This window comes from Pelobates fuscus, chromosome 5, assembly GCF_036172605.1.
Source record: "Pelobates fuscus isolate aPelFus1 chromosome 5, aPelFus1.pri, whole genome shotgun sequence".
Taxonomy (NCBI): Eukaryota; Metazoa; Chordata; class Amphibia; order Anura; family Pelobatidae; genus Pelobates; species Pelobates fuscus.
Window position 1 is genome coordinate 150,165,716 of NC_086321.1, and position 18,750 is coordinate 150,184,465.

At 37.8% G+C, this 18,750-nt stretch overlaps 1 protein-coding gene across 1 annotated transcript; it reads left to right on the plus strand.

The window, feature by feature from the left end:
* Positions 1 to 5: 5 nt before the first annotated feature.
* SNAP29 (synaptosome associated protein 29) lies at positions 6 to 18,493 on the plus strand. Its single transcript, XM_063457044.1, has 6 exons — positions 6 to 85; positions 705 to 965; positions 2,881 to 3,074; positions 10,575 to 10,660; positions 12,886 to 12,978; positions 17,981 to 18,493. The coding sequence occupies exons 2-6, from the start codon at positions 738 to 740 to the stop codon at positions 18,139 to 18,141; spliced, it is 762 nt and encodes a 253-aa protein (XP_063313114.1). The 5' UTR covers positions 6 to 85; positions 705 to 737; the 3' UTR covers positions 18,142 to 18,493.
* Positions 18,494 to 18,750: the final 257 nt, after the last annotated feature.

Here is an 18,750-nt window from a genome sequence, read left to right on the forward strand (position 1 = left end):
GACAGTCACCGTGTCAGATGAGTGGTGAAAGCGGTTGTGGAGAATAGAGAACGACATGCTGTGTTCTTATTAGATTTCTCATTCGGTATGTATGTCCAAATCATGTTGGCTTGTGATTTAAATATGTGTTTAGTCTTATTGTTAATGTGATATGAATACTGTAGAACCGAAACGTTGGCAAAGTGTGTTTTCACTGTGTTCTTTGATCTGCTTCATATTTGCTGTGTTCCCCTTATTTGTGTGGGTAACTTAACATTTTGGGATTTTTTTTTTTGTTATGTGAAATATATACAGGTTTAATCACTAAAGTGAGAATTAAAAGTGAATTTCAAATTTAAGGTCAAAATAAAGGGATTGTAATCATTCTCTAAGTCAGTTATGCTTCCCATTCACCTACTCTGGCCTTAGATTTCACCTTGAATTCACGTTAAATATTCACTTTGGTGAATAACTTTGACATTGTTTTCTTGTGCCTAATATGGTTGCCCTATTTTTAAACCTTTTTTACTGATTCACAGGAATGGTTACTAAAGTGTACGCACTGGAAACGAAAATTCAAAGTGGCCATTACATTTTTTGATCAAAAATTGATGTGCTATTTCATTGTTTCAATTACGTTTATTTCCCTTTGCCGATAAATTTAGTGGCATACTGGCAATGACAACACTTGTTACAATGTACAAATCATTTGTATTGTGTTACAGCTTAGAACAGTAGGGTAGGACATAGCTTTCATCATGTCAAGAAGCTTCAATCCCTTTGATGAAGATGAGGATACTGACTTCAAGCCAGTGAAGTGGAACAATGCAGTGGACACAGAAGAAAGTGAAACAGATGGTGTGTATGACAAACAAAGAGCTTTAAAACAAGAAGTGATGAGAAGAACACAGGCTACCGTAGAAAGTAGTAATAGATCGGTGTCCCTCCTCCATGAATCTGAGCAGATTGGATTGGAAACTGCAGAGGTAAGATGAAAATATGTAAATGTTCTCATTGCAAAAAGCTGGTGCATTTAATTGGTGATTACTTCTAAACTGATTGGTTATTTACCCAGGACATACTTGAAAACGAGAGAAATCTCAATGTATCTTTCCTGGTAAAATATTTTATAAATAAATAAATAAATAAATTTACTCCAGAATGAATATTTGACTGGAATTTATTGGACTAGTTGTCTTTTCCCAAAGAATAGTTTCACTGTTAACTTAAAGGAACACTATAGCTTTAGGAATAGCTATAGTGCCTCTGTTCTTAGTTATGTAGGTCCACCTCCCCTTTCGGTAAATAAAGGGTAAAAAACCCTTTTTCAGCTTACTTTATTTTCAGAGCCCACACTCCCTCGGCTCTGGATAGATGTCTTCCTCCTGCAATGTCTCCATGACGGTTGAACCTAATGTACATAAAAGCGTGCCTATAGGAAAGCATTAAATCCTTATGCAAAGTATGAGCATGTCCAACATCATTTCATGGAGTTAGACTCTGTTACGCAGCAGGAAGCACCTCTTGTGGCCTACTGGAAGACAGACACTAGAGGTGCACTTAACCCTGCTCTGAAACTGCAATGTTTTACATTTCAGGATTAAACAGGGGCACTGCAGTAAGACCACTTCAGTGAAGATGAAGTGCTTTGGGTGCCTTTTGTGTCCCTTTAATATGACTGAACTATGAAATGATACTAGACATACCATGGCAGCTATTAGTTTCTATATAGCCCTAGTCACTGTTTTCTAAACCAGGGAATGTGTATCAATCGATAGGGATAGGGATCTGAACTGTGATCAGCACATGTCCAGTCCACGGCTTGGATCTCTCTCCTGGGTGCAGAGAATGTTCAGTTCAAGCTGTGTTCGCAATGTGCTCACAAACATTGAACACAAATTATATAGTCAGCCAAAAATGATAGACAGATCTGAGGGACAAGGGTGCTTTATGCACATTCAAAATGCTGCGCTGCGCCAATCAGCATCTTCTTATAGAAGTGCATTGACTCAATGCATCTCTATGGGAAACGTTCAGCACCCCCATGCAGAGCGTGGAGACACTGAACATGGGCAGCGCTGACCCAGGAAACACCTCTAGTGACTGCCACTGTAGGTGTCCTTAATCAGTAATGTAAACACTGCCTATTCTCTGAAAAGGCTGTGTTCATATAAAAAAAAAATGCAGGGACAGGGTATAGACACCATAACAACTACATTCAGCTGTACTTGTTCTGGTGACTATATTGTCTCTATTTAAAGGTAAAACATTGACGTTTTCCAGAAACGGTAATGTTTACCCTGAGGGTTTAAACAATCATCCAGGGACTGTTACAGTGATGGCCACTAGAGGGGCTTCCACTGCACTAACCGAGTAAAACAAAGTCACATGACAGAGAAGTCCCCCATAAAAAAAAATGAATTCAGTGCTTTTCTATGGGGAAGCTTGGATACATACCATGGTTACTGAGCCTGCGCATCAGGTCACCATCGCTCCTTTATGCGGGCGGAAACAATGCAAGCAGCACTGGAAGAAGGTGAGTTAAAGGAAAGAATAAGATGGTAACTCTGGAGAATTGACAACAGTTGCAAATGTAAGACCAAAATGGGTGAACTGGACAACTTACAAGGGAATTGTTCTGTTTATTATTAAAATAGATTGAGGATCATTGTGTTTTGTTTTTTGTCCAAATATGCTGCTGTCTGTCCTCCTGCATGGCGAGTCTTTACAACTCTGTCAGTGTCATATTTGAAGTTCCTTTGCCGTGGGTCATGAGTAAATGCCGACACTGAACTTTACAAAAAATAACTAGAGTAGAGGAAAGCAATCTTCATTTAAGTCATACATTTTCTAATGTAGTTCTCCTGTCCAACGTTTGTTATTCCTGCTTTGTTTCTTCAGGAGCTGGTTCGACAGGGAGAAGTTTTGAAGCGCTCAGAAAAGATGGTTGATAAAATGGAGCAAGACATGAAGACCAGCCAGAGGCATATTAATAGCATAAAGAGCATGTTCAGTGGCTTTACAAACTACTTTAGAGCCAAACCTGTGGAGACTCCACCCCAGAATGAATCTTATGATTATAAAGCCAGCAACAAGTAAACAAATTTTACATTTTATTGTGGGGTGCTCATACAATGCGTGCCATATAGGATTTGTCTTTTTTTTTTTTTTAAACATCAGATAATGGTATTTGATTCACAACATTTTTATAATATGTTTTAATATCAGACACCTTATCATCATTTGTTAAAACAAATATTTTATAATTTCGTACTTTTTTAATATTTATATTTAAACGTGATGACGTAGCTACAGTCTACCTCAAATAGACTTCTATTCACTCTAATCTCATACATTCTTGAGCGCTATCGGGGGGGAGAGGGGATCTGCCTTCTAGGCCACCCCTGAAACGTCCGTAACAGTCGCCCAGGGGTTCCATATTCTATAGTATTCCTCTATTTTTCCCATATTGACATACACTGCTTTTTCCAAAGTTTTTTGAAAATTTATCTGTGCTTGTATCTCCGACCACGATGGGATTATACTAGTTTTCCATCGCCTAGCTAAACAGATTTTTGATGCCATTATAATCTGTATCGTCAGTCTATGGGAGTAGATATTACTGTCTGGTAAATCTAAATGAAATAGAAATGTGTAAGAGGTTAATCGGATGTTCATTCCATAGATTCCACCTATTACCAATTCCAATTTATTTTTCACTAGTTGAAGCTTTGGGCAGTCCCACCATATATGTAAATGTGTGCCCGTAAACAGATTACATCACCAACAAATATCACTAGAACCTGTTTGAAATTTTAAAAGTTTTACTGGTACCATGTACCACCGATGTAGAATCTTAATGTAATTCTCATAAATAATAATATTATGTATTTTTTTTTTTTGTTAATTTAAATGCTTTTTCCCAATCTTCTTCAGTGAAAACTATTTTTATTTCTTGTTCCCAACTACTGATTTTATTTAATTTATTCCTAGGAGTATAATCAAATAATATTCTATTTATTTTTGAAATTAACTTATCTTTCCCCTTAATCGATACAATTTTGTCAAAGAGATCTTCTTCAATACACTTAGTTTTCAGGGTGTTTCTTATTTTTTGGTAAGCCAAGAACTCAGATTTTTTTTTTATTTTTTATTATTTTTGCAGTGCAATATAGAATGACATATAGGCCCGAGGTGCCCCAAAGGCAGTCCTCTGGCTGAGCTGTACTGTATATTTGACATGCACAATTTTTCAATATAGAGAACAGGAGGAAAACAGCAGTTACATCCCTCTATGCCACATTTAGGAAGAGACATTCCACGAAAGAGTTAAGCATAGAGTGGAGCAACAGATAAACGTTAGACTAGCCAAGCTTTAGGTATATGTTTTACAACAGGCTATGAAACTGGCAGTGTCAGCATATTGATAAAGTAGGTTTGACAAATTAGTGATTCAAAGCTAGGTTACGGTATCGCTGGGTGCAGATATAATGCAGCTATGCATGGTATGGCTCAAAAAGGAAAGTACAAGACTCAGATGCAGAGTATAACTATTAGGCATGTGCTTCAGTATAAAGTATAAAGAGTTCACTCTGGTTTGGAGGGCTCAGTGCGTGGTCGTATGCTCGCTTAGAATCACAGTTCCAGCAGTGGCCCCAAGCCCTGCCATGCCGCGATGTCGTCAGCCAATACCCTCTGTGGGGTAGTCGCGTGTGCCTTCCAGCAGGTCACGGTAAGCCGTTGTCGTGGTCTCCCTGCGCTTTCTGCACCTTTCACCCGTGCGGGCTTCTGCGTACCGTGGCGTCTGGGCTGCTAGGTGTTTGGTTTGTTGTTTCGCCCCGTGTTGGCTGAAGTGAGCATCCAGGCGCCGCAGGCTGTGTTGGGGATGCTTGGTGCATAGGGTCGGCGTTCGCTTGTAATAGCCACCATCATCCGCCATCTTTGGTGTACCTTGCTGCCTCATGGTGATCGGAGGTAATGTTGGCCGGCTGCCTGTGGCACCCAGCGAGGACCGGGATAACCCCCGCCGGTCCAGAGGGGGGGGGTTAGAGGTGAGTACGGTAAGGTTTCCATCTGCAAGGTTACCAACCAGGCTCGGTCGCAGCTAGGCCTCAAGCTGGAATCGTGGGGAACCCGGTGAGTTGCGGGTACAAGTTTGGTATCAAACCATTTTCCTGGGTCTCCCCCACTCTGTAGTCACCTTCCCAGTGGTGTGCGTGCGATGATTTCGGGTATATCCCCCGTTTTAGTGGCTGGCTTGCAGGAGCTATTGTGCAGCACATCCACTCTGCTAGGAAGCTAGGCTCCACCCCTCCAAGAACTCAGATTTTAAAGGGGTATTTAATTCATATATTTCTTGAAAATACTTTATGTTTTTATCTATATAAAAAGTCTCCCATGACTTTATATCCTTCCTGTTTCCATTTACTCAAATTTATATCAATTAGATATCCCTTCAGTACCTCTATTGGAGCGGATACTGAAATATTATTTTCCATTTTATATCTTTTTTTTTTTTTTAGGTAATTCATATAATTATATAGTTCTATCAAGATATTATTTTGTACTTTTAATTTCTTAAAAGCTATCATTTATTTTTTGTATGTTACCTTCTGTTTGTTCTCTTTTTCTAAGAGTGCTAAAGAAAAATATAAATCCTGTAATGGTTTACCCAGCTTTCTCTTTTGTCGAATCCCCATTTTGATTAGAACTCCTCTTATATGATATTTAAATGTACAATATAAAGTACCTATATTTACCTCCCCATTATCATTATTTTCAATAAATTCGTCTATTTTGATTTGCAAGAATTTAAGATTCTCTTCTGATTTCAATATGGCTTAGTCTAATCTCCATTGAGGTATATTTGCTCCTTTATTTTCCTCATTTATCTCCAGGGTTATTGGGGCATGATCTGACCAGGTGATAACTTCTATCTTAGAATTTACAAACATTCCTAAATTATAGGCATCTGTAATAAATAAATCAATTCTTGAATAGACCTTATGAACCTTAGAAAAAAAAGAATCATCTCTTTCTCTAGGATGTTGAACCCTTCATATATCATAATAATTAAGTTCAGACAAAAGAGCTTGAAACTTTTTAATTTTCTTCCTTTCCCCTTGGTCCCCTTGGTTGTTTATCTGTTTTTTAGTTCTATCTATTTTATCATCTGGGGTCACATTCATGTCTCCCGCTATTAATAATCTCCCTTTTTGTAATTTGAGAATATTTGAGAAAACCTTCCTAAACATTTTTGGGGAGTATACATTTTGGGCATAGATATTTACTAGTGTGTACAATATGTCATTAATCTTACAAATAATTATGATATATCTGCCTTCGGTATCCTTTTGTTCTAATATCAGATCAAATTTTAATCGTGCAGCTATCAATATGGCAACCCCTCTCTTCTTTTTTTTTTTTATCTTGTCTGGATTCGAAAACAAGTGGAAATTTTGCATATCTCCATCTTTGTTTATCTCCCTCCTTCCAATGTGTCTCTTGTGTAAAACATATCTATATTTCCATTTATTAATGAATTATACAAGCAGCCCCTTTTCTGAGGTGAATTTAATCCCTGGGAGTTTATTGAAAGCACCTTAATCGTCATAATTGACGATGGGTGCTATATTCTTATCAGAGGTGACCCAGGCCATTACCTCTCTCCCAAACCGACAGCGCTCTTCCTTCATCCCAAACATACATTCTAAAACTTTCAAACCATTTGAATCCATGCCTAGTCTATGCTAAGCAATTCCCTAGCAAAAAATAAGGATTCAAAAACAAAATAGAAAGAAAAAAATTACTCAGCTAGGTTATAGTTGCTGGCACGATGAGGAGCTAAGAGCGAGTGAGAAAACCATAGTATATCCCCAAGTATTCCTGATTCAAAAAGGGATTCTCCACGAGTGATGCAGCCCATTATATGCCGGAGTATTCTTTTAAGACATCTTCATCTCCCCCCCCCCCCCCCTCTTTCTTTTTATTTTTTTTATTTTTTTATTCTATTCAAGAAATGGATTTATCTCTGTTGTACTTATATCAGTGAATCTTTACAATCTTCTCTGTTCCTCTCTCCTCTCTTGTTCTTTATCTATTATTTGTAGACTTCTCCGTTTTCATGTCCTCCTTTATTAAATTAATCAGGATTCCGTTTCTTATCATTCGTTATTATTCTCTCTCACATCTGGAAAAAAAAATTACATTTTTTTTGTATCCCCAATTGTTTGTGCTTTATATATGTGTTAGCATATTTACAACATTCTATTGTGAATATTCCTATATCTTGATATCTTCTTTATCCTCCCATCTCATTCTTCAATATCTTCATTCTTATATACTTATTAATGTGTCAGTCATGTATTCAAACTTGTATAAATATTTTCTCTAAGCAATCATTTATGTTGTGGTTTATATCGACAAAGTGTGTATGTTATCAGTTCTTATACATATAAATTACTCATATATATATATATATATATATATATTTTTTTTTTTTTAATTATTATTATATCCCATATATAAATTACGGAAAAATTATTTCCCAGAGTAAGGTCCCATTTTGTGCTTCTCCTCTATTGGTTTATTGGCCAATCAAGTTCTCGATGTATTAAGTTGTAAACTTGATGGGAAGCGCCCAACTATATGGGATATTATACTTTGTCAGTGCAATAGACATATCCCTATATCTTTAATCCTTCTTACAAAGCGGTTTTGGACATAAAGGTGTTCTATTTATCTATCTGTCCAAATACTATAGAGGTAAAAAGATGACTCGTCATCTATGGATATTACTCATCTTAATTCCTTGCAAGGAGGTATATTTTTTTAGTAAGGAGAGACTGTATATATTATTTGATTTCATTTTCTCTGTTTCTAAAGTAATCTCTTTTGAACCCATTTTTCCGTGGTTAGAGGGGGTTCATGAAAGGTCTCCTTCGAACCAGCTAATACTGACGGTACTGCATTGATTTGATGCTTTTTAGGACTTAGAGAAAATAATAATGATGTTATAGTCTTAAAGCCTCCTTTAACAGTCCCACTTGTTCCAAAAATATTGACTTATTCAGCTGCAGGTACTGGCTTATCCTCTGATAGCCCGCTCTGAGCGAGTATTCGTCTTTCCATACTACTGCCAATACCAATCTCTCCCCTGGTTCTAAGTATCCCTCTCCCACTTTTTTTATTTTTTTGTTATCTTCTTTTCTTGATCTTCCATCTCTGATCATCTTCTCTCTTATTCTTCATCCATTACTTGTAATCTTCTCCAAATTCTGATCCTCCTTCAGAGTTCCGTATATTTTCATTCCTTGGTTTTTCTTTATTAAGTCTGGATTTATTTTTAGATTTCCAGTTCGTCCTATATATTGGTCTTTAATTATAATTTACGGAACAATTACAGAAAAATTAATTCCCAATTTGTCTAACTCCTCTGTTGGGTCCTTAGCCACAATTGTTTTCTCCTTATATGAAATAAGAAGCTTGGTGGGAAACCCCCATCTATATGGGATATTGTGATTTCTCAGTGTAGTGGTCATATCCCTAAATCGTTTACGGTTATTCCTGGTAGCTTGTGACAAGTCCGGAAAGATTACTATATCCATATATTTTCCTTCTTGAAGTTTTTTATATCGGACCTTTCTCATCAGGGAGTCTTTAAGTGCGCAGTTCAGGAATCGTACTATGACATCCCTTGGTTCTGTTATTTTTAAATAAGGAGGTTTATGAATCCTATGTATTCGCTCAAATGGTGCTTCTCCAATCTCTTTGTTCCTTCCGAGGAGGAATAGTTATTTTTGGTGAGAACAGGGTATTTGTATTAGTTGTTTTGGTTTTCTCTGTTTCCAGAGTTTTCTCTTCTCTTTTTTTGTACCCATTTTTCCCAGTTAAAAGTGTATTCAGGAGTGTTTTTTTGTTTGTTTTTGTTTTTTTTAAGTTATTTTTTTTTTTTATTTATACTACCAAAGTGATGAACCAAAGGAGAGAAAGATACTTCTAAGGGCTTTTGTTCTAGTTAATGCTGATGCAAATAGTACATAAGCAGTACTGAGAAATTACATCTTAAAATATTCTATCAGCGTTTCGGTTGACCAGTACCTAAATTATATGTTGTTTAAGATCCTTATGCTCTCATTAAACTCATTTGCTGATTGATCCAGTTTTTTCTGGGTCTATTAAGGGCAGCTTTGTACTAGTTAATGCAGACAGTTCTGAATATTAAACGGGTACTGTTTAGGGCATAGTATTACTACCGTGCTACAGTTAATGGCATGTAATGGCAGTACAGTATACTTGCGACCTCCTTTGCCAGCCCCGGTTATTCTTTGTATTACTGCCTGTTCGTGGGCTGGTACTGCTTATACTGGTGGTACTGCCCGAACTTCTGGTGGCCAGCCGGTGATCTGCTCTATACAGCTAGTCGGCGTTCCATGCTACTGCCATTGCCGACCTCTCCACTGTTCCGAAGTCTCCGTCTCGCTCTCCTGTACTCCTCCTCGCGCGCCCGCAACGTCACTCCGTTGGCTACGTCATCCTATGCTGTATAGGATTTGTCTTAATTTTACATATGTCTTAATAAATTTATGCTAAAGGAAACCACAACAATCCCATCATCATGAGAATATTTTCCTTAAAGGGACAGTAAAGCAGGTGTTTACTTCCTCTAAGTTTGCAGATAGACTTCTATAAAGGTTGGCAGATATTTGGCTTTCAGAATGATGGCATACTTCCCAACTTTGGTAGGTATGAAACCAGGGTGGGGTTGGAGGGCCAAGTGATATGACCTGCATCACTGGCATTGTCCAAAGGGGCAGGCCCTTCCAGATAAGGGACAAGCCTATCCAAAAAGGGGGCAAGTAATGGCGGGTCATGCCAAGAGCAAAGCACTCCAAGTTTGGCTCTAGTACTCTTAAAAATGTTACTCCAACCAAAAAACAGTGTTTTCATAAAACACTGCTTTAGTTAGATTCACCCTTGCTGTGGTAATCAGACCCACAACCCTCAAACCGAAAAAAAAAAAAAACTATGAACATAAAACTTACCTGTTTTCCAGCAGCCTGATATCGCACCCCCATGCCAGAGGGAGTGGGTGGGCAAGCTGAAGGGAGGACATGGGTAGCATGGGGGAAGGGCATGCCACCATTGGCTATCTGGTGTCAGCATGCTGTGGTCAGACACCAACCTTGCATGGGATTTGCGTTCGGAACCTAGAACTCTTGTTCATGGCCCCAATGACACCTCTGGCTGCAAAGGGTTAAACTCTGCATGTGCACTGTTTCATTGCAAAATGCTGAACATATAGGCTCCAGATACCATGACTACTTAAAATTAGTGAAGTTGTCAAGTAGCTTGGAGTAACCCTGTAGCGTAGCCTGAGCATTTCTAATGAGGCATAGAAAAGTTGGACACCAGGGAACAAACCCTCCCGAGGATAGCTGGGAAGTCTGTGATTGGTAACCTGTAAGTTAAGAGTAATGCACTGTGAGAAAAGGGTTGGTAAGCTATTCCGTGAATCTATATTTCAAATATTCATGTTATCCTCTCCCCAACTGGGTATGTTGTATGATAATGTGATGTCATTTATCTCTGGTCAGACTGAAAGAAGCTATGGATAACAGCAAGGAACAGGAAGATACATTTCAATCTACTCACCCTCTTCGGCTTAGGAAAGAAGCAAACGGTAAAGCAAAAATGAACTAATAATAGTTGTGATCACATGTTGTAACAATGTTTTAATGTTCGTATTTATGGTATAGCAGGCAATGGTGACAACACATTTGCATACTCAAATGAGAAAAGGCAGTGTTTACATTACTGCCAGTAACACCTCTAGTGGCAGTCACTTAGACAGCCACTAGAAGTGCTTCTTGTGTTATTGCTTCACAATGTGCAGCACTGACGTCTCAGCGTCTCAATGCACCTTCTAAACCCAGTTGCAACACGTTCACTAGTTTTTTCAGCTGCTTTTATAATCCTCACAAAAACCAAGAAACCAATATTAAGAATTTGCACAATGGAGTTTTAGGTCAACCTTCACACAGTAAGTACACATGTCACAGCTGAATAAACACGTGGACTCCCACTTCATTTAAATTGTTTCCTGCTTAAAGAAGCAGTTAAAGTATCAGTGCAATTTAAGTGCATTAGATAGGTTCATGCATGGTTTTTCTCCCTAGTCAAATCTCTTTAGTGTTGTCTGGCTGCTTTCTGTAGCATAACTCTACCCCTTATCCAAGCCGCCTAAAATGCATTCCTGAGTGGAAGTACTACGTGTAGCTCATTCAATGAGAGATCAGCGTGAGCTAAGATGCAGACTTGACTCTGCAACCCAGCCATTTTATTTCCTCTTGTCATCTATATTATACTTAATAAGTATCATTAGAGGTGTCAATCAGGAGACATGAATTGGCTGTGGGATGGAGTCATGTCAGTAACTCTCCTCACACTAATCTTTCATTCGATATACATGCACTGCATACTTTAACTCAGGAAGGAAGATGTTTGGTAAAAAGGAGTATCATGGCTCTGATCCCAAAGCAGAAGGCAAACCTACTGATAACCCTTTCCACTGAGAGAGAGTGTGTGTGTGTGTGTGTGTGTGTGTGTTTATATATATATATATATATATATATATATATATATATATATATATATAATTGCTTGCACTCACAGTCTTTAAGTTAAAACTCCATGCTTTACTGAAGAAATCGTGAAACATTTTGGATTCTGTCCCCATTCATGACTTTCCTCAGGATCATACAAAAACCTTTGGATCCACAACTTTTAAAGATTTCTTCAATAAAGCATGGCGTTTTCACTTAAAGACCGTGAGTGCAAGCTATTTGTTTATATACTGGAGCCTTGGCTGATCGCACCTGGCAATATAACTAAATTTGAGACAGAGTGCAAGGAACTTTTAAAGATTATGAATATAAAAATCCTCTTAAAAACTACACAAATGAAATAGAACGGCTCATATGCAATTCTGCTATAACTTTTTAAAAATGTATTTACCGTGTATATACTAGAGTATAAGCCGACCTGAATATAAGCCGAGGCCCCTAATTTTACCCCAAAAAACTGGGAAAACTTATTGACTCGAGTATAAGACTAGGGTGGGAAATGCAGCAGCTACTGGTAAATTTCTAAATAAAATTAGATCCTAAAAAAATTATATTAATGGAATATTTATTTACAGTGTGTGTATATAATGAATGCAGTGTGTGTGTGTGTTGCAGAGCCTTGGTGGGGGGTGGGCAATTTTATTTATTTTTTTTAAAAATTATTTTAATTTTTTTTATTATTATTTTATTTTATTTTATTATTATTTATTGTTTATTTTTTTATTTATTATTTAATTTTTTTTCGTCCCCCCCTCCCTGCTTGATACATGGCAGGGAGGGGGGCTCTCACTCCCTGGTGGTCCAGTGGATGGGCACTGTGTAGGAGGGGGCTGGCAGAGCTGTAACTTACCTATCCTGTAGCTCCTGTCAGCTCCCCTGTCAGCTCACAGTGTAAGTCTCGCGGCCGCACTATGACCCCGCGGCTCTCGCGAGACTTACAGAGCTGACAGAGGTGCTGAACGGACCGGCGCGGAGGAGGAGGGAGCTGACAGGAGCTGCAGGAGAGGTAAGTAAACACTCTGCAGCCCCCAGTCTGTATTATGGCAATGTAAGTTGCCATAACACAGACAATTGACTCGAGTATAAGCCGAGTTGGGGTTTTTCAGCACAAAAAATGTGCTGAAGAACTCGGCTTATACTCGAGTATATACAGTAAACTTTCTTTATGTGTGTTTCACCTCATTTCCCCTCTTATAATAATGTTAGATGTGTAGGAATGAAATAGAAATTATTAGATGGATTTAAGTGGCATTTATTGTCTCCTTGTTTATTAAACTCCTAGACATTAACACTAACGCAAGTGCATCTGGCTCTGGATATCAGCCTAAGAACAAGGTTCTCCAGGACTACCATCAGAAAATCGACAATAATTTAGGTGCGTAAAAAGGATTCTCCATTGCCCAAATACAAAATAAAACACTCTGTAGTAGATATAGCCCCGATCATAGGAGTATATTTTTAAAAAAACAGCTTGCAAAAGCTGTAGCTCTATTTTCTGCTGCCATTACAACGCTCTTCTTCTTCACCAGCACAGACCTTCTTTGCCTGTCCAATCACAGACTATAAGTACAGTATCCATGCTATTCTATTATGTGTTTAACCTCATATTATTAGTACTAGTAGTAGTAATATACTGTTTAAGCCAAGAACAAATTCAGCAGAACTTTATAATAGGTGAACAAGACATACAAATAATTGTGTTATACAGGAACTTTTGCGAGCCAGGTCTTTTCACTAACTGCCTAGTTTGCTGCTTTATGTTTGGTCACTTTCATTGAGCTCAGTTCTCTTCAATTTGGCTCAGTGGTTTACTTTTTAGTTACTACCAACTACCTTGAAACTGCATTGCACCAAATTGGTCTCTGCTATTTTCAAATGGTTCTCTTTGCAACAATGAGATTAATTTGAAAACCGCTACATATGAATTGCAAACAAACTGCATCTGAATTTCCCTGCTATAAATAAAAAAAATATTAAAAGGGGGTTAAAGGGGTTGAGAGTAGTCATGGGCAGGAGGTTACAGAAGCGGCTCACCTGACCTGTATCAAGGTAATCGGATCAAACCAATGAAGTTATATCAGTGGCAATTAGTTTGTTCAGTAGATTAGCAAATTTATATAGAGGTTTTGATGATTTAATACACAACCCAAAGGCAATCAAATGCAAGTGCAAATACACTTGAAATAACAGAGTGTACGTTTTATCAATATAACATAGAAAATGTTAACTTTAATAAGCTGAATTTTGAGAAACAACCGCTGGTCTACTGCCATTTAGTGCTAGGTAAATAGATCTCACGGTTTAAGAATCTAAATAAGGAAAAATCATAATTTCTGACTGCCAATTTTAATAAATTACATAGTACATAGTTACATAGCTGAAAAGAGACTTGCGTCCATCAAGTTCAGCCTTCTTCACATGTGCTTTTGCTGTTGATCCAAAAGAAGACAAAAAACCCAGTCTGAAGCGCTTCCAATTTTGCAACAAACTAGGAAAAAATTCCTTCTTGACCCCAAAATAGCAGTCAGATGTCTCCTGGATCAAGCAGCTATTACCCCACTAATTAGAAATTATATCCCTGTGTGTTGTGTTTTTGCAAGTATTTATCCAATTTCAGTTTGAACATCTGTATAGACTCTTCAGGCAAAGAATTCCATATTCTTATTGCTCTTACTGTAAAAAAAAAACCTTTTCTTTGCCTTAGATGAAATCTCCTTTCTTCAAGCCTAAATGTGTGACCTTGTGTCCTATGTATAGCCCTGTTGATGAATAGATTTCCAGATAATGGTTTGTACTGGCCCCGAATATATTTGTATAATGTTATCATATCCCCTCTCAGGCGCCGTTTTTCCAAACTAAAGAGATTTAAATTTGTTAACCTTTCTTCATAACTAAAATGCTCCATTCCTTTTATCAATTTTGTAGCTTGTCTCTGCACTTTTTCTAGTGCCATGATATCTTTCTTTAGAACAGGTGCTCAAAATTGCACAGCATATTCAAGGTGTGGTCTTACCAGCGATTTATAAAGAGGCAAAATTATATTTTCATCTCGAGAATTTATGCCCCTATTTATACATGACAAAACCTTACTGGCCTTAGCAACGGCAGATTGACATTGCATATTGCTACCTAATTTATTGTCTATAATCCTTCTTGTGTGTGGTTATCCCTAGTTCATTACCATTTAGGGTGTAAATTGCTTGTGCATTCTTAACCCCGAAGTGCATAACTTTGCATTTTTCTATGTTAAATTTCATCTGCCATTTTAGTGCCCAGTCCCCCAATCTATCCAAATCCCTCTGCAGCAAGGCAATATCCTGCTCACATTTTATTACTTTACAAAGTTTTGTGTCATCTGCAAACACTGATACATGGCTTTCAATGCCTATTTCAAGATCATTTATAAATATGTTAAATAGAAGCGGTCACAAAACAGAACCCTGAGGGACACCACTTGCGACTTTTGTCCAGCTTGAAAATTTATCATTTATGACAACTCGTCATAAATGATAAATTTTCAAGCTGGACAAAAGTCTATCCTTAAGCCAATGTTCTACCCAAGAACAAGAATATTCATCTAGACCAATTTCTTTTAGTTTGAAGACTAACCTATTGTGAGGAACCGTATCAAATGCCTTGGCAAAATCCAAGTAGATCACATCCACTGCAACACCCTGATCTATATTACTACTTACTTCTTCGTAGAATGCAATTAGGTTAGTTTGACATGACCTATGTTTCATAAAACCATGCTGATTATTGTTAATAACACAGTTCTTCCCAATGAATTCCTGAATATTATCCCTTAATAGCCATTCAAATAATTTCCCAGTTACAGAAGTTAAGCTCACAGGTCTATAATTTCCAGGCAAGGATTTTGAACCCTTTTTAAATATAGGAACAACATCTGCCTTCCTCCAATCCTCCGGTACGATACCTGAAACAAAAGAATCTTGAAAAATTAAATACAGAGGTTCACTTATTTCCCCACTTAGCTCCTTAAGTACCCCTGGGTGGATACCGTCAGGCCCCGGAGCTTTATTTACATTCATTTTCTTTAATAGCTGTAGCACCTTGTCTCGAGTTATCCAATCACAAGTTATCTGCAAGTTTGTTGCAGCAATCATTTGCATATCTCTTGCCATAGGATCCTCATTAATAAATACTGAAGAAAAAAAGTTATTTAAAATTTCTGCCTTTTCCTGGTCTTCATTGACTAACAGACCCATCTCTGTTTTCAGTGTACCTACACTTTCATTTTTGTTTTTTTTTTAGAATTGATGTACTTTTTGGGGTTGGTTTTGCATTCTTTGGCTATCAATTTCTCATTGTATAGTTTAGCCACTTTAATTGCCTTTTTGCAAGTATTATTGGCTTCCTTATATCTTATATAGGATGCCTCTGATTTGTCCGATTTAAATGCTTTAAAAGCCCTTTTCTTATTTTTAATCTCTTGTTTTACTTCTCTACTAAGCCACATTGGTTTTAATTTGTTTCTTTTATATTTATTACCCAATGGTACATACTGTGAAATGTACCTTTCTAATATTTGTTTGAATAGTTTCCATTTATCCTCAGTGTTTTTATCTCTAAGGAGATTATGCCAGTCGATATGTTGTAGAGCTGCCCTAATCTTATTAAAATTGGCTATTTTAAAATTATACGTTTTAATATACCCCACATGCTTTTGCTTTTTTGAGTTTATTTCAAAAGTGACCATATTGTGATCACTATTTCCCAAACGCTCCCCTACTTGAATGTTGGTTAAAAGATTAACATTGTTTGTTATAACGAGATCCAGACAAGCATACTTTCTAGTTGGTGCTTGTACCAGTTGTGACATAAAGGTATCATTTAACACATTCAAAAACTGGATTCCCTTTGCTGAAGTACTAGTCCCTCTATCCCAATTTATGTCCGGGTAATTAAAATCTCCGATAATTAACGTGTTACCCCGATTTGCAGCTTTACCAATTTGCTCTAACAGCAGTTCTTCCTCATTAATATTTACATTTAATGGTTTATAACATATCCCAACCAATAATGTATTTCCCTTTGTTTGCCCCAAGCAGATATCTACCCCTAAAGCTTCCACATTTTCCTCGTCACACTCCACATGCCTAAGATTTGACTTTAACTCATGGTTGACATACAAACATACCCCACCACCCTTCTTGTTTTTCCTATCCTTCCTAAATAACGTGTACCCATTTAAGTTAACTGCCCAGCCATGTGTCTCATCCCACCATGTTTCTGTTATATCGTATTGTTTAGTGTATGCTATTGCCTCTAGTTCCTCCATTTTGTTATATAGGCTCCTTGCATTAGTAAGCATACATTTAATATTACCATGAGTCATTTGTACTTTTCGTGAATTATCAATATTACATACCTCCTCTGTTCTGAGCTAAAGCCCATCTCATTTCTATCCTATCTCCATTTTCTAGATTGCTTTGACCCTCCCCCCCACTACTAGTTTAAAATCTCCTCCAACCTTCTAGCCATCCTATCCCCCAGCACAGCAGATCCTCTTCCGTTTAGGTGCAATCCATCACGACTATACAGGTTGTACCCAAGCGCAAAATCGGCCCAGTGCCCTAAAAGCCCAAAACCCTCTTTCCTGCACCAAGACTTCAGCCACGCATTGACCTCGCCAATCTCCCGCTGCCTTTCTGCTGTAGCGCGCGGCACAGGTAATATTTCTGAAAATATTACCTTGGAGGTCCTTTTCTTTAGCTTACTTCCTAGATCCCTGAACTCACTCTTTAGGACCTTCCATTTTCCTCTGACTTTGTCATTGGTACCAATATGGACCATGACAGCTGCATCATCCCCAGCCCCTCCCAATAATCCCTCCACTCTGTCGGCAACATGCCGGACCCGAGCACCCGGGAGACAGCAAACTGTCCGGTTGAGTCGATCAGAGTGGCAGATTACCCTATCACCACAACCTGTCTAGACTTCCTTACCCTCTCAACCCCACCTGTACTAGAGAGGCTGTTACCACGGCTGTTAGAAGGAACAGCTTCCTGCAGTACAGCTACTCCTGAACTGATTTGCTTTAGTCACGGTTTGCCAATTTTAGCCATAGTTTTGCCATTAAACTTAATTCAGAGTTTAGTAAATTACCCTATGAGTGACCTTATTTCTAAGTAAGGTCCTGTGTTTTTAGATAAAGGTTGATGCTCATTTTTCATAGCCCGCTGGATTTTTACCTTATAAGACATCCTCTTCATTGCTCATCTAATAAATGTATTTTATCAAGAAATATTATAAACATGGAGTGAGGCAAAAGCTGTGACAGATACCTAAGCAATGTCTACTCAATGTGTCATGTAAAGTACTTAAATGGTTCTTGTATGCCCGATTTCCTACAGATGATATGTCCCTAGGCTTGGGTCGCCTTAAGAATCTTGCGCTTGGGCTACAGACTGAAATTGATGAGCAGGATGATGTGATAGGACGTCTAACTGGGAAGGTGGATAATCTGGACTTAAACATAAAGACTACAGATGAGAAGATAAAGAGAGAATTGTGAAGGATTGTTGGGAGGTTCCTGAGCAGCTAAATCCATGCACTTCGACTCCAGTTTTAATTTCTTTCCAATTTTTTATTTTTATTTTTACACCGTCCACTTGATGCAGTTTTTATACCTCAAAATCAAACACTCATAACCAGAAAACAATGTTGCTATTACCAATCCATTATGATAGTCAGGTTGCATTATATCATACGATAGTATTAGAGAATCACTTAAAGGAACACTATAGTCACCTAAATTACTTTAGCTAAATAAAGCAGTTTTAGTGTATAGATCATTCCCCTGCAATTTCACTGCTCAATTAACTGTCATTTAGGAGTTAAATCACTTTGTTTCTGTTTATGCAGCCCTAGCCACACCTCTCCTGGCTATTATTGACAGAGCCTGCATGAAAAACAAACTGGTTTTACTTTCAAACAGATGTAATTTACCTTAAATAATTGTATCTCAATCTCTAAATTGAACTTTAATCACATACAGGAGGCTCTTGCAGTGTCTAGCAAGCTATTAACATAGCAGGGGATAAGAAAATCTTAATTACACAGAACTTGCAATAAAGAAAGCCTAAATAGGGCTCTCTTTACAGGAAGTGTTTATGGAAGGCTG